Here is a 24,687-nt window from a genome sequence, read left to right as displayed (position 1 = left end):
CATACGCCCCGGGGTTATGCTGAGAACATAGTACACTTATGTATGTATGTAGATAGGTACTTGATTTATAACATATGCATACATATACAAATATGCACATATGTAGGTTTGAGTGTAAATAAATTTTAATAACAATAAATTTCTGGTGCTTTAAAGCACAACAGCAGACAAATAAATTGCATGTGAAGTGAAAAGTGAGTTTGCAAAAAAAAGTTCCACAAGCGAGCACATTACTAATATTATATGTATTTATTTAAATGAAATGAGCTTGTTAAAATAAATGTGTGCGAAATTTATAGCGCCCTTGGCATTATATATGGATACACGTGCAGAAATGCCACGACACATGCACACATACATACTGAAGGAAGCACTCATAAGCACACATATGCCATAGATATGTGTACATAAGTGTAACGTACGTGGTTGTTATTGCTGGCAGTGATACAGGCTCCCACTCACATATGTGCACCTGGCACTGCCAAGCAGAGTGGAGTTATGCCGAAAACTCATTAAGTGCCTTCAATTTATGCCCCTATTGTATTCTCTAGTACATCTGCCTTTATTGTGCCAGGAAAATAGCACTTGCTGAGATTTGTGGTCTGCCGTAAATTGCAATTCTATGTTTGTACAAATGTTGTATTGATACTTGCACGCAGTTGTAGTGGTGACCTGCTACTGATTGTAGTACCAGTTATTATTGTAATTAAATTAATTGTTCTGCCTTTGAGTTGACAAGTCTGAAATAAATTTTGAATGCAGTAAAAGCAATGACCTTTGTTTGCTACATTTATATAGTCATACACGATTTATAATGCAATTATATTTGAAATAATGGCACTCAGAAATTTTGAAAAAAAATAAATACATACATATGTATACAACATATAAATAATATTCTCAATTTTATTTATTTTTGTGACATTTTATGAATATATCGTCCCTTCAATATAACAATAGCGTATGTGCTGATACGCCATTATTTTTTTATTGCATATTTAGAATCTCCATCATTGATTCTATGTCTGGTCAAAATTTCGTCAAATTCTACTTCCACAAAGTGGGTCAAAATGTCATTAGAAAAAATGGTGTATAATTTCATGTTCAAAAATTTCCTTCAATAAGTGTATAGACATCTGATTTGACAAAAACTTTAAACTCGATTTTCTCAAAACTCAAAAAAAATTATACGCTATTGTTATATTGAGGGGACGATATATAGGTCAACCAAGACCAGTTTCCATTTAAAATCGAAAGAATCTCTTTACAAATATTACTCATACGCACTGACACTCCCACCAAATTTGTAAATTACTTGGTACATCATTGGCAAACATTCAAAAGTAGCTTGCTAATAAGTGTAGAAGAGTCTGTAGAAGAAGTACAGAGCTGTGCTTGCTTTAAATTTACGCTAAATTCCAAATAATTGCTGTTTAAAGAGATGTTAAAGAACAACTCTTGAAGAAAAATTATAACTTTTTCTGTCTTTGATAAGTCTATTTCTACATGTTTCGCATGTGCTTCGCTTACTTCTTTAGCAAAACAAACAGCTGATTTGCATTTAAAAGAACATGCCATAAACAAGTTACTGAAACAAAATATTTCAATTTTACCCATTGACTTTGTGCGACAGAGCAGCAACATAGAGAGCTTAGCAGAAAAGCAAGAGAAAATAAGGATAATATAAGAAAACGTGTAAATAAAAAGAAAGGTAAGAACTACAAAGAAAAATGTTATAATGTGGTGCAGCGAGTTGGTTTTTACGACACCACATCGGCTTATGTTTAAGTTTAGAAAATACATAGAAAATAACTGAGTTTTTTCACTGAGACCTATGGTCTATTAAGTTTAAGTTTACGTTTAAGTTTACGTTTAAGTTTACGTTTAAGTTTACGTTTAAGTTTATGTTTAAGTTTAAGGTTAAGTTTAAGTTAAATCCAAGTTCAAGTTTAAGTATAAGAAAATGTGTAAGCATAAGTATAAGAATGAGTAAGAAATATTAAGCTTGGCTTACATATTGAGTTGAGGTTCAATGAGAAAAATTTGAATATTTTTGTACAACTTTTGCAGAGTTTTAGAAATTCGAATTATAAATTATATAATTATAAAAAGTCTAAGTTTAAATTAAGCATACAATTTTAACAAATTTTAACAATTTATTTCCACCACCTCCCAACAACATCACTCGCAAGTATTTCCTCATCGTAATCCGCTTTTACAGCGCTATTCACTACACATTCTTTATTCTTAATGCTTTTCTATTTCATCATCATTTCATTGCCTCTTTACACTCAATTCAATTTCCTCATTTGCTTTGCAATTTCTCAGCGCAAACAACGCTGCAGCACACCGCTCGCCTTGCATGAAATTGCTGCTAATATATGTAAAGTTATATTCCCATAAAATATCGCAAAATTGTTGCGCAACAAAAACTCGCAAAGGAAGTCAGGTAAAAGCGATAAATGTGAAAATTTACGAAAAATCATGCATTCATTGACTTGCATAAATGTCTTTGCTCGTTTAACGCATCGATTGACATCAAAAAGATAAGTGTACTCATAATCACTCGTGGGACATGCCACATGCTACAATGGGCGCACATATTGCAAGTCATAACCTTTTATTTGGCGAAAAAGATATTTAGAAAAAAATGTTCAATGGCTGTGTTTCTGTGCCCCTGTGCGTCCAGGTGTGTTTGCGGATTTTGCGGAAGTGCTTAGCTTGCGTCAACAACCTTCGGAGGCGATGGCAGAGCAAAAATTTAGTGTGTCGCGCTGCAATCTTGCACATATTATGTCCACCTCAAGAAGCTGCTGATTTAGCGAAATCGGCGTTATCGGACCACTATAACATATAGCTGCAAACTGCACAATCACAATCAAGTCCTTGTATGGCGAACTTTTTTATGTGTCAAAATATCTTCCCGAAATTTGCTATAGATTTTTTTCGAAGGCAGCGCTACAAACTGCGAGAAAATGATTCAGATCGGTTAACTATAGCATATAGCTGTCATACAAACTAATATAGTCCAAATCCAGCTATGTAAATACTTGTTAAACCTTTTAATGCCATACAAATTATACTTGAGTTTTGATTCCACTAAAGTTAATTTTTTTTCTTATTTTTAATATTTTTGTCAAATATTATCTCAATTACAAATGTAGACCGACTGCTGCTAACAAACTTTTCAATGTACGTGCCGCATTAGTAACATGAACACTTCAAAGCGTCTAATTCCACACAGAAATACACAATTTAATTGACAACAGGTACGTGCCTACAGTTTCTATGCAATTAAATAACTTTCAAAGCTTTATAGATGCTGCTGTCTGCAAACTTTTCAGCACAATTATAAGCCCAATATGTTTGTATATTATATATGTAGAAAGAAGACAGCAGCATTTGGGTAGGTTTATGAGAATGCCAGACAGTCCACTAAGGTTTCGAAGCCCAAAAAAAAGTATAAGGAAGCATATAAGCATACAGCTTGTAAATCCAACCACTTGCTGCCCACTGTCTGTGGCCTCAAACAATGTATGTTGGTCTAGCAGCATACTATATATTTTCATATGTTTGACAGGTATGGCAAAAGTTTGTCACATTTCTATTGTGCTGAATCGAAAATTTACTCAAAGTCATTTACAATTTACTGACATTCATTTATTAGTTATGTGGCTTTGCACACATGTGCTCGTATGCCGGTTGCATGAATCATTCGTGCTGTCTATATATTACGAAAGTTTTCTGACAAATTGACACTTAACTGTTAACTACAGACTGCTATTGTGTCAATTTCATCGAAATGTGTATATTCATACGTACTTGTATGTGGGTAATTACGCAATTACAGCTGTTGTTGCTGTTGAAAAGTGATTCTAATATGTATGTAGGATGCTAATAGCTTTTATGGCATACAATTGATAAAACAGTTGGAGTTCCCAATTATGTTCATTAATATAGATTACAACGATTAGGTATATTAGGCATTTAGTGCAGTTAGATAATTATTAGCTTGTATGGAATAAATGAATAAGCTGGCTGTGTTATCTAGCAGACCTACGTGACGTATGAGTAATAGGTGTGTTCAAAAGAGAGGGAGAAATTATCTCGATACTCTTTTGTGATGGTATTTTTTAGAAACCGCCGATATATTTAGAACAAAATTTCTTTCCGATAGCGTAGTTTTTATGGCAGGTATAGCCTGTAGTAATTCGATCAACACAATCAATAACCCATGCTCGTCAAACGAAAAAGTTTCCGATACAAGCTCTTGATTTCGATCGTTCAGCTTGTATGGCAGGCAGGCATATTCTATAGTAATCCGATCTACATGATTTCTTCGCATATTGCATAACTACCTTAGATAATAGGCCATGCAAAATTTCATGAAGAGAGCCTCTCAAATGAAAAAGTTTTCCGTAAAAAGTCTTGAGTTTTGTCAAACAGTTTGTATGGCTGTTCTATGCTACAGTGAGGAGAAAAAGACGTTTGCAAAATTTCAGATCGATATCTCAAAAATTTCGCGTATTTACAAACAGAAAGACAGACGCACAGACATTTTTAAATCGTCTTAGCTTATTGCGCTAATCATTTATATATACACTTCATAGGGTCACCGACATTTCCTATGCGATGTTACATACTTTCTTGGAAAATATAGGGTACAAAAATGTTTCAATATATCTCATAATTAAATAATGATCAATACTGCGAATATCAGCAGTAGAACCACCCTACATTAGCTGGCACGCCATGACGTATACGCAACCCACAGCCACAGCTGTCATATATGACTCATTAGGCAAGATGACGTATACGCTGCATTATTCAGAGCCGCATACATTTATACGTGCTACGTAGCTACGTGGTTAATGCGATCATATTTTTTATTTTTTTATTGATTCATTTTCGTCATAACCACCAAAATAGTAGAAAAACGGCTTAAATTATAAATATTTTCTATTTAAGGTTTGGCTAAAAATAGCTAAATTGTGGCTTTTAATAAATAATATAGTAAAAATACTACGAATAACTAAAAATAGAGTGTTTCAACTTCCGCTTGGATTTTTTTTTTTTGCCTACGCTGGGCTGTAGTGCGTGAGAAATACAACTTTGATTAGCTTTTATTAATACTTTGTGGTAATTAAATAACATTTTTCACACTTTGATTGAACGTAAAATATTTTTGGGCAACAGGAATGTGTATGGTTACCCCAAATAAAGTTCTCTGGTCAACAGAAATGCTAAGACATACCTCAAGTATTCACTAAATATTTTTCTTTGGTAATAAACCACAAATAAATCGAGCTCTAAAAACTTTACTTAGACACGCCAACTGCTTAGCAGTCTCAAAATGCATATTTCAAAGCACTGTTTACCTTTATCAAGCCACTATAATATTACAACTTTCTATTGACACCCTTAAGTCCGCACACACTCATACCAATTGTCACTTGTTGGCAATTCAACTCATTCACTCATTTCACCGCATTCTTTTAAAATATTTCTTTGTAATTCAAATATGTAAATAATAGCAAAGAATGACTCACTTCTTTCGGTCTTTGACATGCTCATCGAACGTTCCGTTTTGCGCCAGTGCCGGTACCACGTTTTCGATTGGAAGAACTGCAATAGACTGGAAGTGGTGCTGCGTCCGCCGTCGTTGCTTTGTTGCAACAGTTGCTGTTGCTGTTGCTGTTGCTGCTGCAGCTTACTTGTTGTTGTGGTTGTCGTTTTTGACGTCGTCGTGGTTTTCGTATAGACGGTCATGGTCTCCATACGTTTGGCGACACGTTCGATTTCGGACGAGCGACACGACGAGGTGTCCTCTAGCGAGGAGCTGCGCCGTTTCGCGCCACGACCCAAACACACACAGCTACGCAGCATTTTTTTTTGGGCTAGTGTGGGTGGCGGTGTGTGTGCGGGCGGTGTGCGTAGGTGTACTGCTTATCGTTTTTATGTTTATTTACTTGATGTGCTTTTGTTAAGCGTGAATATTTTTACTTTTTGTATTTTTGGAAACAACTGACGCATATGTTTCGTTGTGTATGTACGTATTTATACAACGTAGTCGCTCGAGTGTTCTTTTAATTGTTTTTGTTGTGTAATTTTCTTGTAATGCCTGTTTCTTTACAACTTTTTTGGTTTCTCCGCGCACAAGTGCCACGCAGCTCTTCCATTCTTAAGCACTTTGAGTGACATTTGGGGGTGCGAAGCTTTGACGGCAACGTGTATAAAAAGGTAGGTGTTCTTGTGGTTCACTATGGCGCAATGCCACAAGTGAGCCGTTGACCGGTCTTTGTTTTATTATTGCGTAGACATTTTGAGTGTGGGGTTTTCACACTTATAAAAATTATTTAGTTTGTTATTATTTTCTCGGTTGCATATTTGCTTTCTTTTGTTTATATTTTTCAAAACAGCTGTCGTTCAACAGCAGTATAATTGAATTTATTTTATGTTGTATGGAAGTACACTTGAGCGACCCTAATGTTGTAGAAATTTTTTATTTTTTATTTTTAATTTATTCTTTATTTTTATTTTTAATTTTCTTTTATTTTTTTTTTTGTATTTATTTTTTTTAATTTAGTTTAATTTTTTTTTAACTTTTTATACATATATATCTTTTATATTTTTTGGTTTGCATTTAAATTAATTAATTTTATTTTTAATTTTTTTATTTATTTTTTTATATTTAATTTAATTTTTTTTTTAATTTTTTATAATTTTTTAATTTTTAATTTAATCTGCTTTTACTTTGTGGTATATTTTTCTTTGTATTTAAATTAATTAGTTTTATTTTTAATTTTTTTATTGTATTTTATTTCATTTTTTTATATTTTAATTTATTTTAATTTTAATTTTAATTTAATTTATTTTTTACTTTTTTATGTTTTTTCACTTTGCATTTATTTTTTTATTTTTTTTTTTTAATTTAATAAATTTTTTTTTTAATTTTTATATTTTTCTCTTTGCATTTAAGTTATAATAATACTTTGGTAGTAAAAAATATTTATAGCAATTTCTAAATATTATAAATTATGTAAGAATTAAGTCATGCAAAGTTTTACTAAAAATTAACAAAATTATACTCCTAATATTTATTTTTTTGTTTTTTTAAATTTCACATTTTTTATATTAACACGCACTCCACCAAATTTAATTTCTCAACCGACTATTTCAATATATAGTACGAGTATAGCCATTGTTAAAAGTCATTTTTGTCGAATACTGTAGTGTTTGCATATGCACAGACATTAATCTGCCTGTGATTGTTGGAAAATGTCACTGAATTACAAAAACATTTTTCCAATTATTGTCGGCTTACAAATTTAATAGCTTTTTGACACATGTTAGAGGGTCCGAATACTGCAGTCGCGCAAACTCCAACGCCATATATGTATGTATGTATATTTAATTGACATTTTCGCAGCGAAAAATGCGCATTTTTATGTACTTTGTTGTTGTTTATATAATTTAATATAAATTCATGCAAAACGTTTGTGTAAAAGTATGATCTAAAATGCCGCAAGCCAACAACCAACAACATGATTAATATTTTGTATACAATTATGCAGATACATACATACATGCATACATAAAAACATGTACGTGCATGATATATACACACAACACAATTTTAGTAATTTATTCAGTCGATTTATATCTCACTACGTATTAGTCTGTAAACCGCGTAATGCTTATTTTTGCACTGAATAAATTTTTAATTACTTTTTTTATTTAACAAGTTGACGCGGCAATTACATTTTCTGTCATTACGGTAGATAATCACTTTAGATATTTATGTCAATCACTCATTTAGCGGTATTTAACTCATTAATTATTCAGTGATGTGTTGGAAGTCTTTATTGTCAGCTGAAAAAGGAAGAAATATAATTTTGTTAGATTTAAAATAATTTAAATTTTTATATTAAATGACATTTGTGATCTCAATTATTTACTAAAGTCGACTTAATTTAATGGAGGAAAAACTCAAGTTATTTCTATACGAAGCTCCAGCTTGTATGTCAGCGAAATCTATAACTTATTTAGGAACGAAAATGCGGCTGCGTCGAAGCTATAATATCCTTCACAAATGCAAAAGGTTTCTTGCAAGAACTTGATTTTGATCCCTCAATTTGTATGACAGCTGTATGTTATAAAGATCCGATTGCAACAATTTCTTCGAAAATTACATGATACTCTTAATTGTCGATCCATAACAATTTTCGCGAAGATATCTCGTCAAATGAAAAGGTTTTCCATACAAACACTTCATTCCGATCGTTCAGTTGGTAGGCAGCTATATGCTATAGTGGTCCGATATTGTCGGTGCTGACAAATAAGCACATACTTGGAGAGGAAAGAGCGTGTGCTAAAGTTCACATCGTAATCTCAAAAACTGAAGAACTAGTTTCCCGGACAGTTCGTCATGTTGATCATTTATACCACATATAGATACTTTATAGGGTCTATGACGTTGCTTTTTGGGTGTTAAATTACTTGTTACTCTATGACATAAAAAATACTGGCATTTACTTTACTACAAAATTGAAGCCTTAAAACAGTGACAGGAATAATATTAAGTAGCAGCTTTAAGCAACCATGAAATCAATGTTACCCAAAATTTACGCACACAAAAGCAAACATCCTTGCTTACATTCACACACACACAAATACCTGCAGAAATTTTTACACCATTAACCTAGAAAACAATTCCAACAACATTTTTGGCGCACCACTTAAAAGTTACCGCGTTAAATAGGGCATAACGGTGCAAGGTATGAATGGTGGAGAAAAATCAATACAACGTAAAACAAGCAAAGCAACGGTATAACAATGAAAATTGTTACAAAATTTCAAAAACATTTGGAGCGAATATTTTGTAAAGGTTTGCTTATGGGCTTGTGTGTGGCCGGAGCGGATAAGGCAACGCTTTGGGTAATATGGCGCACAAAAGTTGAACCGCCGCTTATCCTGCCGGCAGCGCGAAGAGTTTATCGGCGTTCGTAGCGAAACAGCGAAAACATAGTTGAAAATTTCGATTTGGCCAAAAGGTGAAATAAGGATTATTAAGTTGGTTGGAACGCACGCAGTGGACGGCGGCTGATAAGCTGAAGCGCGAAAAAGTGTCGAGAATGAAAGCAAAAGTAAAACATTAAGCGCACGCCAACTCATGGCCATAGCAAACATAAAAGAACTCACGCAACAGCTACTTTAGATGCGTGAACAAAGCATGCGTTGAATGGACAGTTGCACACAAAATTAGAACTGCTAATGAACGCTACTTAACAGTTAATGTGCCACAGCGTAGTCGAATAAACTTTTTATTTCTATACGATGAGACACGCCCCCTAAGATCGACGGTAGTTGTAGAAAGAAGAACGTTTAACAAGAGGGACGTCTGTTGTCAGCTGTTCAGCTTTCCTGGCGTCACATCCGTAGATAATGCTTAATGGGTCCAGAATTATTTGTAACCCGTCTTAAATAAATAGTAGCTTCATAGTTGAAGGCACTTGATGAAGTATCAAAATTAGATATCAAATCGCTCTTAAAGTTCGCAAAAAGCGTTGACGTCTGTTTGAGGAATACTTCAGCTCAAATTAAACAGAACCTTCAACTGGCTTGGCTAAGAACCAGTCGGTCTGTGTACGGCCTGTTGTCCGACCTATATAACCAAATCTAACCTAGACCCAATACGTATACTTCTCCGACCTACTGTATCGTTAAATATTCACTAAACGCCGCTATCCTTCACGCACTCGTTCATTGCGTTGACGGCACGATTCTCGCTTTTTCAACTTCCGGCTAGTTTTTCAGCCGCTAAACGGAAATGCGATTACCATCGGACGGCCACGGCACAGCCGCACAAGCCGCGAAACAATTTTTTTAGTAAAGTTATTTACAGTGCCGGTATGTGTCCTTTTCAACGCACAGGCAGTTAGTCAAAACACATTGCTCCGGATTTAGGTTGTGTTTTGATTGAATGCCTGTCCACCTCCATGCGATCGCGGCAGTGTGGCGCTGGCCTTATTTTGACATTTACATATTTTCTACATTTTTATTTGTTGGTTGCTGGTTTTTATTCGCTTTCCTGCCGGTTGCAGTTTTATTTTTTCCTGCGAAACAAGTACTTTCGGGTAGTGCCATAAATGTGCTCATTATGTTCGCTGTGCGCTGATTAAATGAGCCAAAAATAATTGAAATAAAAAGCGAGAATTTATGCGTGCACATAAATTTGTGTCTGCGTCTGCGTCTCGCTGCAGGCACATAAAATACTGCCGTCGTCTTAGAGCGGCCAATCAGCATTTTAAGTGCCTATGTTGAAATTTGATAGACCACTTGACTTTTGATGTAGATTTTTTGACTTGCTCTTCAAGTCACGGTCTGTGTGTGGGAGTAGTAGGTGGATCGGAACCAGCCGATACGCTGATGTGCTCATGAACTCTGTGTTTCACAGGACAGACTTGCAAATTAAGCCTCAGAGCTGAAGTGATAAATGAGCCACTTGCACTAGGACCACAACAAAACAGTTTGATGTCCAATGGCTGTCGAAGTTGTTCTTAAATGTTTTCTGGAATCTACTTGAAAACATAACCACAATTTTAATAGGATCAGAGACATGCTTATTATTTTCATAACAAAAATCTTGGAGTCTTGGTATCTAAGGTCAAAATTTTCCCGAAATATATAGAATTGAATAGAATAGAATTGTCTGCTATAAGCTCAGGATCCTTCGGACTGTTGAAACCCATATAACTTGGATAGATTAGAACAATTTAGGAGGTTGGGAAGCCGAAATTTATGGTAAAACATGATCCAAACTCAATCTATATGAGTTTCAATAGGTCGCAGAAACCTCATCATAGTGCTCTTAGCTAGGAACAAGTTTGAAATTCGAAGATCGATACATTTTTCAAAGCACAGTTTGATATAAGCTTATCTGTTCCAAGTTAGCATATTGTGAGATCTATTTATATACCTATATCTAAGTTACAAAGCCGACAGGATGCAATTTTTTTATCAAAGTATTTTAAACCCCAACAAGTTCTAGAGTTTTCATCTGCCTAGGTCTCTCTGTCTAACCGACTCATATTCTGGTTATCAGCACAATGACACGCACTTGCTAAACCCACCGAGGTGTAACGCCAACGGTAATACCTGCGTCAACAACAATAGTAGCCATCGCGCTCGTGTCAATGCACCTACCGCCATAAGCAACAAACTCATCAATTCATCAACCAGCTAACTGACCAAAAAGCCAATAAGCCACAGGCATTGTCATTGTCAACGCCATGGACGTCAACAGCGCCCACAGAAATAGTGGAGCACCGCAACGGCTAATGACTTTATCACCCATTACCATAGTTACGTTCAATTAAGTTAAATAAGCGCTAATGCTACCAGAGCAGCGGCTGCATTTGAGTGATAGTCGGATGCACGAGCTCGAGCTCGCGCAAAGATGTTATAATCAGAGCTTTGCGGATGCGTTATGAGCATTAGGTATATCCGTGTTGGCGACTGCCGACTGCCGTTGCAATTGCTTGTGCGTTAATTGTTGTCACGCGCATGAGAGACAACAACACCAACTGGCGGATGTCAAAGTCAGCACTAGAAGCTTAGTTAAACACTAGCTAACTGCGGCATTTAAATGGTCGTGAATAGCTGGTACACTCAGCTAAGTACATGTGGCAGATTTCATGTGCTAAGCTGCTGGACTTAGTATTTAATGCAGTTCGCAGTTATTGTAATCATACAATTTATTACATTCTTGCGACGTTAGTGACTTGGTGTGAGTAGCGGAGGCATAAAATACCAGAAAAACGTGCAGGATGCATTACTTAGTGACAAGTTAATGTATAAATAAGCTATGTTAGGTTACACTGGCTGGTTTTATGCCATACATAGACCTACTGGTCCTTAGTAATGCCAGATGCAGGTTTATTATAATACGAGCTGCAATTTACATCGGGCAGGACGTCAACTTTTTGTGAAGCTTAATAGAGACCCATCTATCCTATCATATCTCAAACGAGTTCTGGATAAGGTCGACCACAAGCAGAAGAAGTGTTCCAGCGTCTCTCCCATGGCTACTTCTCTTACTTCTGTTTCTACACATGGTCATCTGGGACGACCAAAATATGTTCCAGAGGGTCATAACTGGTTAAGAGTCATGATTTTATGGTTATAACGTGTAAATCAAAGCTCCAATGGATGCTGTCTCCAAGACCCAAGACGTGTGCCAATTGAGAAGGATCTGGTTACCCTTGGGATCTCCAGTTGGCGTCAAACAGCGAAAAGGCAGAACGACTGGCCAATAAAGAAGAAAAATATTACTTTGAAGGAAACAAAATAGATATTCATGAATAAACAAACACTTTCTAAAGAAATGCAAAACTCGAGATACTTTTTGAACTAACCACGTACTGTTGATTGCCTACCCAACAACACGCCGCGAATATGCAGAAGAGCAGTGCCTGCCACAAAAATTGATATTTGAATTCCGACAGCCTTAATTGCTTTTTTAATTAATTCTGACATTTGCGATTATTTCGACGCAAAATTTAGTGGTGACACATAGCCGATTACAAGCCGCCTAAATACGAATACACATGTGTAAACACGAACATATATATACAAAGATATTATGCGAGCACACACGTGGATATACCCAGAGGTGAGCTCATTTAGCTAAATATCAAGCCAAAGCCATACTTACTAAGCACATACATACAAAGTGAACACGCTTTTGTGAGCGGAAAACGACAAAGTAAAATGTAAATTTATATGCATACTAACGGCACTCAACTAGGTTACCTTTAGGTATATATTTATGCCTATTTGATGGGTGAGAAAATCAAATTTCCGAAATACATTAAATGTGCAAGTTTTTTATGGCCACTCACGCCGACATAGTGCATGCGTGAACGTGATATTGAAGGCACGCACACATACAGACACTAACAGAGCGACACACGCAATGTCACGGCGACAGCTGATAGCGCTTCTAACGTCTTTAAGATGCCTAATTTAAATTACATAGACAAGGTAAAGTAAGCATGTGCTGCGAAGCTAATGGCAAAAGCATTTAAGCGCGCTTTGGCAGCAGGCGTGGAGGATGTTGCAGCGAACTAGGTTAAGCACCTGACGCAGGTAATGCTTGAGACGTTGATGGTTGCTGTAGTACACACATATGAAAGGTGATTAGAAGCTGACGCACGATAAGTGTGAGTGTGTAATTTCACTCATCTGAGTGCTTTCTCAAAGATGTGTGAGTACACACACATACACACTTAGTATCTTTACGCATACTGCCTTTCGAACACTGCTTAAATTAACGGTAAAAATGGTGCTGATGCGTGTGTAGCTACATTAAGTACCAGACGCGTGTTAATGAAAGTGATTTACGCTTACCTATATAAGTCTGATGAGCGTTAATGCGTATTATTGAACGCATAAATGCCTGCCACACCACACAGTTTTGCTTAATTAAGGTTTTTACTTTTATAGAATAGCTGATAGATGCTTGTGTGCGTGTACTAATTATATTTTGAAACATTTAGGCGCAGATGCGCCCTATGGAAAATAATAATATTTAGGTGATGCCGAAGAAGTGAGTCTTATCTGTATTATTCGATATTGCGGTAATGATCTCAGTTATTGGATATGTTGTTCATATTATAAAATATTTCAGAAGTTATAATTTTTAATATAGTCTGTGCAGCAGTCATTATAATTTCTGTCTTCGTTTGCCGCCTTTTATCACTATACTCGGTTGATTAATGAGCTATCACTATTTAGTATGTTCTTGCAGTCCATTAGAAAATCAGAAGTGATAGTTAGAGCAGTATTTATTGTAAATCTAGAACACTTCTTGAATTTCAACTTGTTTGACTAACATTTCTCTATATGCTTATATTGTCTGCTAATATTTTTTATTTAACTTCATTCATTGTCAAATTTTCCTACAAATATGTGATTCTGTAACTAAACAGTATTATTTCCGCAAAAATATTATTATATAACATTAACGTATATGGTATATGCATAATAAAAGATACTGTAACATTATTATTACATATACATTTTTGGTAAACATTTCTCGGTTAATTCATGATTCTGTAAATTATTATTACTGGCAACAATCAAGACTAACATTTCTCTGTAACAAAGTATAAATGCTAAATGGCTATGTAAGTTAACATTACATGCAATATTTTTGCAAACATTTTACTGCTAATTCATGATTCTGGAATATGTACTGCAAAATACAACACTAACATTTCTCTGTAATATATGGTACTGTAAATTAGCATTACGTACTATATCTTGGCAAATATTTTTTATGTTTATATGATATTTTTGAGTTTAATAGCACAAATAGCCGTCTCGGACAAAATTTCTCTATCAATCACAACATTATATGTATATGCCTATGCATCGATTTATATACCAATAATTTAGTAATATGCGCAGTTATAATACCACGATTAAGGCAGATTTTCACATTGGCATACAAATTAAATTAGTTATACCCAAAGCATGCTAGTTAAACCCGAATGACAAGCACTTAATGCTATTCAGTGAATATTAATTGAAATGGGCACCGAAATGCAAATAATCGGTTAATTAAATTTATGTTGCCGTTGGTTAATTACAATTTTTATTAGGCAAAACAATATAAAGCAATGCACAACAACATTTTATTGTGTGGTTTAGCACAAAATTGCCAAAACTTATCCAACAAGCTGGTTTTGAAATGATGCAACGAATTTTAAGTAGAGACTTATACGCCACGGCGTATGCGCAACATTTTCGCTTTTCATACTTGTACATTGAATTTTTGCGGTTTTTATTATATAAGTGCATATTGTTAGCCTTTAACAGTTAGTAAATGTTAATTTTGGGTTAATTATATTTAATTGAATACAATTTTTAAATAAGCAGAATATTGAATTTATGCTGAGCTTAAACAATGCTTAAACAAATTATTACTTTTTGAGGATGGAGTGACTTTTATACGCATGCAATGCATTAAAACTGAATTATTCACGTTTTTACTTAAGCATTGCAGTAAAATATTCTGCAAAAAATATACAAGCGTGCCATCAAATATTTAATACAAACACGAAAACGTTGAAACGTTTGTGACAAAGCTTGATCAATTTCGTAACGGATGCGTTCGGACCGACATTTATTTTTGTAAAAGCGTTATTACTCACTCGGCATATACAATGCTCGTATGTGCAGCACACGCAAGCAATTAAATTGACTGATTGTGTAAATAATAATAAATGGGAAATGTCTACGTGCAGCTATACACGCGCATCAGCAATAACTCTGAACACCCAGTAAATATTTTGAGATGTATACGAAGCGTACGATATTCGACCGATCAAAATCTGAGTCTTGTATGGAAAACTTAAATTTTTGGAGATATCATCACAGAGATTATTATAGTGGATTTAAGTTATGCGCCTAAATGTAGGCACTGATGTAATCTATTTAATTATACGCCTGAATGTAGGCAACGTCCTTTTCAAAATATTAGAAAATCATCTTTCAACCATTTCATGTTAAATTATCCATTTCAGTTTATTTTCTGGAATTAAGCCTTTTATTTTAGCACATTTTCATCACTATTTTATAGTTTGAAGTGTTTAAACCACAGCCTAAATGTCTGGAAATATTTTCTGAAAGTTACAGTCCTGTCATTTTGATTTCAAATAAAACCTTGCATACATTTAGGCTGAAGTTAAATACTTTTTACAAATAAAACAGGCATAACTATAGGAGGAACTTTAAGACGTATAAAAAATAAAGAAAATTTTTATTTTGAAGTTAAATTCTAGACACAAACCTATTCCTTAGACTCAAATGATAGAAATTTATTTCAAAAATCTGCTTCAGATCTTAGCTTGGATTTTGTATTCATATATTTGCTTGTCTTGAGCAAGAGTTGCACGTTTCGGGTTTATTTAGTGCAGACAAACACACTCAAGTGAGTTTACTATAATATGTATATACTATATACATTACTATATACATACATATCTTTAAGGCATACAATTAGTATATACATATTTCCAAGCATTTGCACATATAATCACATATACACACATATATATGTATATAGGCATACTAAAATTCTCAGTGTTCTCAAGGTCGTTTGCGACCAAGTAAATTTTGCAATGTGATTAAGCCAAGGCTTTCACAACAAAAAGCTATAAAACCAACCAAAAAAAAATAAGAAATCAGCACTAAATCAACGCGCTTAATGCAAAATTCTCGACCGAAGATGAACCACATGCTTAGCAGTGAGGCACAACTATCAATTTCATTTAATAATTTAAGTTCAGCTTATATACATTATATGTAAATAATATCACAACAAGTCTAAGTTGGCGGGGAAATTACACACAAGACCAAAAATGGCAGTAAAATGTCAAAAGTTCAAACAATAAAAGCGGAAATTAACTGCTTGATGTTGCGTAATTGTTATGCAGTGGCAAAGTGGTACTGGAGCGGCGTCTTTAACTACATGCGAAGGTCAGAATACATATTTACAAGGGACACATGTGTGCTAATGTACACTAAGCATTTACTCAATTCCATAGGGATTGAGGCTCGTTGGGTACAAGTTCACCCACACATTCTTGGCTGCCATTTACCATTTCGCTCTGCTGCTATTTTTCTTTTCGTATTTGTGTAATAAACCCACTTCCGTGCGCTTTTTGGCAAACGTCCACAAGTGCTTCCGCTGCTACACGCGTGCTGCTGTCTCGCGGTTGTCTGTAGCGCTGTCCAAATCAAGCGCTCTAGCTGACTTCAAATTTCGCTCGATTCGGTAGGCTACACTTATACACAGAAATGCATACAATATATATACATATGTGTTACATGCATACTTATGGTTGCCCATTGTAGACAGCAAACCTCGATCTCCGTTTCCTTGAGGACCCATTTCAAGGATGTGGCATGACAAATGCCAAATGCCCACTCATGCACAATGGCTTTACCACACTCATCACAGCATTGTTGCTGAACCCGCTGTGACTACTGTAGGCGTAGTTACAGCCTCGCTTGCGCGCACACATTCTTCAAATCAACTGCTGTGGTAGGTCAGTGTTATGCTGGTGTACTGCTATTTGACCTGTAGGCATGCGGCCACTCTTGATACGAGTTAGTCACATATAACATCAGCAAACTCATGTATATATATTTGCACATATTTATGCGGATACTGTGTGTGTATTTTAAAATTAAACTTCAAAGCAACCGGCAATTTCCGTTGGCTCTCTGTGGGATTAAATTCTTGCGAAAAGTTTATGCCGAATTTTCTTTTCATTGTAAGATAACAGTGCCATTTATTTGACAATCAAAAAGCGAAGCAGTGAAAAAACTTGTTAATGTGTTAACAAGCTCAATGGAAAAGCAAAAACGAAACTTTCTTTGAAAATAAATTTAAAGACCGAACTGTATTTAGATGATGAAGAGCCAGAAAATGCAACTAAAATAGTTATAGTTATATCTTTCGACATATCTACATCTAAAGATTTTATAAAATTTTGATTTTCTCGGCAAATCGCCTAAAAGTAGGCTATCTCTGTGTATACCAGCATTCAATACAGGTGAACCCGCTCCGAAGAGTGGAAAAACGTAACACCCGGCTGGGAAGGTTATAACAAAAGTGCATGGACTTATTTTTTTGACTACCTTGAAAATGGAATGACCATCAACAACGATTACGTCGCGTTATTGGATCGAATGAAGGACGAAATCTCCGAAAAACGACCGCATGTGAAGAAAAGGAAGGTATAGTTTCACCAAGGCAATGCATTATGTCACACGTAAGAGAAAACCATGACAAAAATCAATGAATTAACGAATTCGAATTGCTTCCACAGCCATCTTATTCTCTAGATCGGACTATCCACGACTTTTTTTCTGCCCTCAGACGTAGTAAAAATGTTCGCTGGGAAGGAATAAAAAAAAACGAATCCTGCCAAAAAAATGTATTTTATTATGTATGTAGATACTTCATTGTGTGTCTATATATATTTCATATATTCATCAAGCATGCCTCCCTCGTGTCACAATTGACTTGTTAAACCACTCAACTGCGCTATCAATGTCAGTAAACTGCACACATTATTTTCATATGAGTTTGTCAAACATAAAAAATTTGCTATTTTGGAAACTAATAAATTATTACTGTGCATTTAAGCGCCACCTGCGGCATTTTAAGCGAGTAGATTAAACTTTCATTTTCAAATATTTTTTCTCTACTTTTTTGTTTAATAATTTTAATTCGCATACATACTATATATTTTAGTGGTTTTTCAATCTCCCCCAAATTGGCTGCGAGCCAACAAACATGCGCGTAGCTGCTTATGAGAAATTTGCTGTGCAAATAAACTGCGAAGCTCTTTGAAAATGCAGAAAAATGTGGAAAAATTAAAAAAGCATATGCATCCACACAGTATATAGAGTTTACTATATGTGGGCATTTATGTAATATACATGCACATTTAACATAGAAAACTATGTGAGTCAGTACACGGCATTTTAAAATATTACTCATACGCGACGTACGACTGCCTGTTGCGGTTTCAGACAAGTTCACATACAATGTGTTTATATTAGAGTGGGTCCAAAAAAATACTAAAAATTACTGCCCTAAAAGCGGTCCCATAATTTTTAAATTTATAAAAATGTTTTTTTTTCCAATTTTTTTTTATTTTTTTTTTTAATTTGTTTTCAATTTTTTTTTTTTTTTTTTAAATTTTTTTTTTTAATATTTTATGTATCCTTTTGAACTTTATTATATTTTTTTCAATTCTTTATTATTTTTTTATTGGTTTTTGTCGATGGCGTTATTGCGTAAGCATTTAGCTTAATAGACAGACCATTTCAGTTGAGCACTAAAAAATTTACTGCCTCTGGTCTCATATTTTTTTTAAATTTTTTTTATATTTCTGTTTTAAATTTTTTTTAGCTTTTTTTAATTTTTTTTTTTTTAACTTTTTACATTTCTTTTTTTATTTTTTTTATTGCTAGTTGACTATGGATACGGCGTTAACGTTTAACCTAATCGATAAGTTTAGTTGAGCACAAAATTTTTGTAATTTTTACATAACTATGAGTTTTCTGATTTATAATGTTTTTTTCATTGAATTAACAAATTCATAGGAAAAAAATTTTGCATTAAAATAATCAAATTTTACGTGTTAATATCTTTCAAACGGTTAGGTTTAGGAAAAAATCGTAGGAGACCATTTTGTAGAGCATTCAATTTCCTACTCTCTCCTACTTTTCTCTGAAACGAGATATTTTTTCTAGTAGTAAAAAGCGAGATATGATCTTTTCTATCTGATAAAGAAAAAAAGTAGAAAACTGTTAGACGTTAGAAATTTTCTTAGAGGTGTCTAAGAATTTATTTTTCAAAGCACCAAGCGAAAAAACATCGTGGTTTTTTACCTATCCTAATATACATGCGTATTATACATATACATATAAGCACACACACTAGTAAGTTGAATAACTCGATTTGAATTGAATTAATTTTATTTTCTTCTTTTTCAAAACAAAAAGTAATAAGCATGCAAATGCACGTTTTTGAGTAAGAGGCATAATTTTTCAAATGCAAATACATACATATATGTACAATATATACGCCTGAACATGTGCGCATCTAAACTAGGTATGCAACTGTTCACATATGTGACAATCTGCATATATATATTTTACTTTGCAGCTTTCTACACTACTTTGCATATTCTCAGACGTCTTCACTAAGCTTTGTGTCAATAAGCATAGGAATTTCGCATATATTTGAAGTTTGGAAGACGTGTGTGCGCATAAATTATTTAAACTATTTCTACTGATTTTCTATTGAAACTATTTTTCTTGATTTATCTGCGCTTGAAAGTATGGTATAACTGTGGCAGATGGCCGAAATTTACTTACATCAGCAGACGTGAGGAATTGGTGCACGAAAAGCAAATATAAATGATTTGGAAAATTGGAAAAAAAACTGATGTTAAACTTTCGGTTCTCTACCGAATGAAAACTATAAAATTTAATGAAATTTAAATTTGTAAAATGTTCCAAACTATTTACCATAAAGTAAGCTTTAAAACGCTAACAATATGTATCATTTGTTGTGCACTCAACCGTTAACGCGCATACCTTTCGTGTTACAATTTTGCTATTTTTTATTTAGATTTTTTTTATTAAAATTTATTGTGTTCACTAGTCGATTTTCAATTTCAACGCCCACACGTGCACTGGCATGGAAACTTAATTCCCAACCAAATCTAAAATAACAACTCAATGCAGTTAGTTAACCACATGCGGGGCTCTGCGAGCGCGAGTATGTACCACATGTATGCATGTATGTTAGGTGTGTGGTTGTAGTGAGAGCATAAAAGCGTACAAGTTATGTATCTCTATGTGCTTGCTTGGTTGCCAGCTTTGCACCTTTGTTTCTGCGCCAATCGGCAATTACTCCGGAGGGCATTAGTCCACTTCAACTAATATTGTTAGCAAAAGGAACGAGAAAGCTCGCAGCAACTTGCACAATAAATTGCAAACTTGTTGCTGAAAAGTTCGTTTGTCAAAACTTTATTACAAATGTCGGTGCGCAGTTAAATGTGTCAGACTATATGATATGGGTATATACATATGTAGCGGCATATATTGTTACGTATGCTTAGTCAAGCGTGTGCCACAACGCGTATTTGATAGTATTTTGGGTACAAACGCGCCACACTTTAGCACATATGTAACAGTGTTGGCATATTTTCGAAACAATTGTTTCGATTTGCTTTTCTACGTATATGTGTTAGGGTGAGCCAGGAAACTAATTTTTTTTTTTTGCTTAATACTCTGAAAAAAAAATGTTCATAGGCATCTCTAAGAAAATTTCTCCAAATATGCGCTTTTGATATTAACAGGCATCTGCTCCGCATTAAAGTTTTCTATTTTTTCTTTTTTTTCGGATAGAAAAACTCATATCTCGCTCTCAACTACTGGAAAAAATATATCGTTTCATAGTTCTAGGAAATTGAATGCTCTTCAAAATGGTCGTCTTGATTTTTCGTAGATCTAACTATTTAAAAAATGTTTACGGTTAATGTTTAATTATTTTAAGGCAATTTTTTTTTCTTAAGTTTTTTAGCTCAATGAAAAAAATCATTAAAAATCGGAAAACTTATAGCTTTGTTAGAAATTTACACCTCTACAAAAATGAACACTTATAGTTTTTCAATATACATAGTTAATACAAAAATATTTTTTCGGCCCACCCTAATGTATGTAAATTATTAAATGGTCACTTATAATTTTTCGGTATAGTTAATAAAAATATAATTTTTTTTTTACCCACCCTAATGCATAAAAAAGTATACATATGCACGTGCGCATTCATTGATCTACCGTATTCCAGATTGCCTTGACCTATGCTGTTGTGCTATTTTCTGCTCTGCTGCCATATACCATTTGGCAGCAGTCTTTTAATTCTTTTACAAATTTCACCCTTCAATTTTTAATGCCTTGAGTACGGTCCGCAGTGACAGTGATTCCCTTTGTCAGCAGCCCATGTCAGCGACTTTGTTTGTCTGCAAAAATTTCTGGTAATTTATTTATGTCTCAATACTTTCTGGTTCAGCTTGTCTGCATTCTAGTATTTTCCCCGTTTTTCTCAAAGTTAAAAAGTGTCAGGAATTTATATTTATAGCAATGATTCGATCAAAAAAGATCATTTTTATTTTCCTTTTTTAATCTATACTTTCTTTGACAAATATCGTCATATACTTCATTTTACAAATACTTCTTGCAAAGCATTAGTTGTGCCAATGCCGGTTTTTGCAGAAAAGCTCAAAGCTCTTTCCATTTTTCAGACTTTGACGCCATAAATGAAGATGAAGATGACCCCAAATATATCCTAAACAACCATTGTAACGTTTTAACGTCCTTATGATATAGATTATAGATACTCCTATTCAACGGCTTCTGAGCAAATTAGAGAAACATTTTCTTTAAAAATTATATAGTCTTTAGAGAACACTTCCCAACATAGTGTTATCACGAAAGTAATCAATTGGAAATGGAAAAAGGACAAGTGAAACCCTTACTTTTACTCAGCACCAACTTCAACAAAGAAATGGGGCATAAACCACAATCACTCTACGCACTCACTCTTCTAACACAAACAGTCGATGAGCTAACTTTACTCTCGCCTTCACCTGTATACTTTAACCCTCCGCTTACCAACACTGCCTGATGAAATTTTACAATTTAACAATAATTTCCCAACGTCAAAAATGTCAGCGAGGGTAATTTCGTCTTTATTATTTTATATTGCTTGGTTTTGTTGCATTTAGTGTTGTTGTTCTGTTGGCGAAAACTTTTAAAGCACTCAATTTTCATATGCATCAGTTTATTTATTACACTTTAACACCGTTGTCATTACGCCAAATTGACTGTCATAATTCAATTATGCCAACGGATGTGTGTGTCTGTGTGCGTGTGTGTTGCTGGTGAAGTGAAATTTCGCTAAAAGATTTTACAGTAAATTGCAAAAATTGCTCAAATTACATTTCCAACTTTCCCACAGCCACATAGTTATATGTATGAAAGAAGAAGCTGAAAGAAGCAGAAAGAAGAAGCGCAACCGAAGGCAATGGAATTGCATTTCGAACTTTGCTGGCGTTTTTCGCAAACGCTTGCTCAGCAAGAAATTCTACTTAGTGGAGGTGGCAAATATATGTATAATAGCCGTCCCGGAAGAAGTGGCAAGGCTGGAGCGCTGCCAGCTGCGCTTGTGAAACCCCACAGTTAACGTTTTCCTTACCGCCGCTAAATGTATGCTGCTAACTTCAAAAAAGTCGGTTTTTTACTCCTTATTTTAGCAGAGGTTGTGTTTGCTTTGAATATCTCGAGGAAGGTGATACAAAATGTATTAAAATATACTTATTATTGTTGTAGCTTTTCAAAAGCATAACCACATTGTAAAATGTTTAGTCCTACTACTGAAAAGGGGCAAAAGAAAAAGACGCCTCCGCAAAGTATGCAACAAGGAATTGCAGGAAAGATTGCTTGTGGCAAAAGTAAGGTTAGGTAAAGAGATATGTTTGTGGCGCAGCAAAATTGAAAGTGTACAAATAAGCACAACAACAAAACAAAATACATACGAAGGTATAAGTTAAAAAGGAATTAAGCAAGGAAAAATAAATTGAAAAATAAGGAAAAAAAATAACAACTGCAGAATTATTTACAATTTTTTGTGCTGCCTAAAGTCTTGAAGAGCTTTGCAAATATTTAAAAAAATATCTTAAGCATGTAAGCCGCTTTCAAGCTGATGCCGACGACTTAACACATGTCTTACTAAGCCGCGTCGGGTGAAAAAAATTAACTGCTTAAATGGTTTGTATTTGAGAACTGGTGTGTTTGGCGATAAAAGAGGCTTCCTCTTATCCAATTTCACATTTATATTTGGTCGTGTGTGCTTAACACTTGATAATATCTTGAAAATGTTTACGTAGCTGTTTATTAAATAAAGTCTACAAGTAAGTGGGATATAGTGTCTATAAATAAATATTTGAAAATGTTGGTGGTTGGTGCTTAATTGGTGTTACACTTAACAGACACTCCATCATAACTTCTTAGAAATAAATGAAACATGATTTATGACTAAAATAAAAATTTATTTTTGCAAATTTATTAATATTATTGGGTAGTCGAAAAGGCTTTTCGTATTTTGTCAATAGATGTCTTTGCATTCGTATATCTACTGTGCTACAAATCACATTGTGTCGTACCATATAGTGTTGAACGGTGAGCTTTTTTTCATTTAATCAAAAAAAAATTAAATTCGGGGAAGTTGAAAAAAAATTACAGCTGTTCAAAATTAGTGAAAATAATAAAAAAAAGGTCGCTATATTTGGAAAATTTCGTATAAAAAAGAAAAGAATGCTACGCAAGCCACCAAAATCATATTACAACCCTACTACTATGACCGTTATCGCAAGCATTTGTATAGTTAATCTAAACAACTTTTTGTTGCCAACGTTTTACACGCATATTTACTTCGTGCAGACACTATGCACTTAACCTAAGCGCTGCTTGCCAATACTTATTGTGAAAACAAATCGCAAATTACAACAAAAACTAATCAGACACTGTTTGCATAAATTAAATGAATTATTTGTGATTTGCACTAATTAGTTTTAAAGCATTATTGCATTAGCAGGTTTATGCGCCTGAATGTAGGCAGTAAATATGCAAACAAGTCAATACAAACAAACCAAAACTCATTAGCAAATTATTGGAAAATTATTGGCAAATTAATAATTAAATAAATGGCGCTAAGTATTTAAAGCAATTTAAACTTTATGCTTGCAAATTTTGCCAACAATGCCAAATATTAATGAAGCCCGCACACACACACAAGCATATGCGCGCCATGCGTGATTAAATGCCGATTCAATCGAGCGTGAAATTAATGCACGTGTACAATGCAGTTTTTGTTTGGCAAACAAATTTGGTGAATTTCATGCGCAATTTGACTGTATTTAATGAAGGAAATAATTCACACATACACAGACACGGCATAAATTATATATATACTCATATGAATATGTGTGGTTCATACACTTGTTTTGCTTACATGTATGTGTGTGTGTTCAA

The 24,687-nt window shown here is 34.2% G+C and overlaps 1 protein-coding gene across 2 annotated transcripts in view; it reads right to left on the bottom strand.

Moving 5' to 3' along the window:
* Positions 1–24,687, bottom strand: part of LOC105227342 (serine/threonine-protein phosphatase rdgC) — a 102,486-nt gene that overhangs the window by 53,522 nt on the left and 24,277 nt on the right. For both annotated transcript variants that reach the window (XM_019990718.3, XM_029550702.2), the window contains exon 2: positions 5,550–6,483. In XM_019990718.3, coding sequence (XP_019846277.2) covers positions 5,550–5,886 — 337 coding nt within the window. In that variant the 5' untranslated portion in view covers positions 5,887–6,483. The remainder of the gene's footprint in view (positions 1–5,549; positions 6,484–24,687) is intronic.

This window comes from Bactrocera dorsalis, chromosome 5, assembly GCF_023373825.1.
Source record: "Bactrocera dorsalis isolate Fly_Bdor chromosome 5, ASM2337382v1, whole genome shotgun sequence".
NCBI classification, from domain to species: Eukaryota; Metazoa; Arthropoda; class Insecta; order Diptera; family Tephritidae; genus Bactrocera; species Bactrocera dorsalis.
This window is presented reverse-complemented; position numbering and strand designations above follow the sequence as displayed.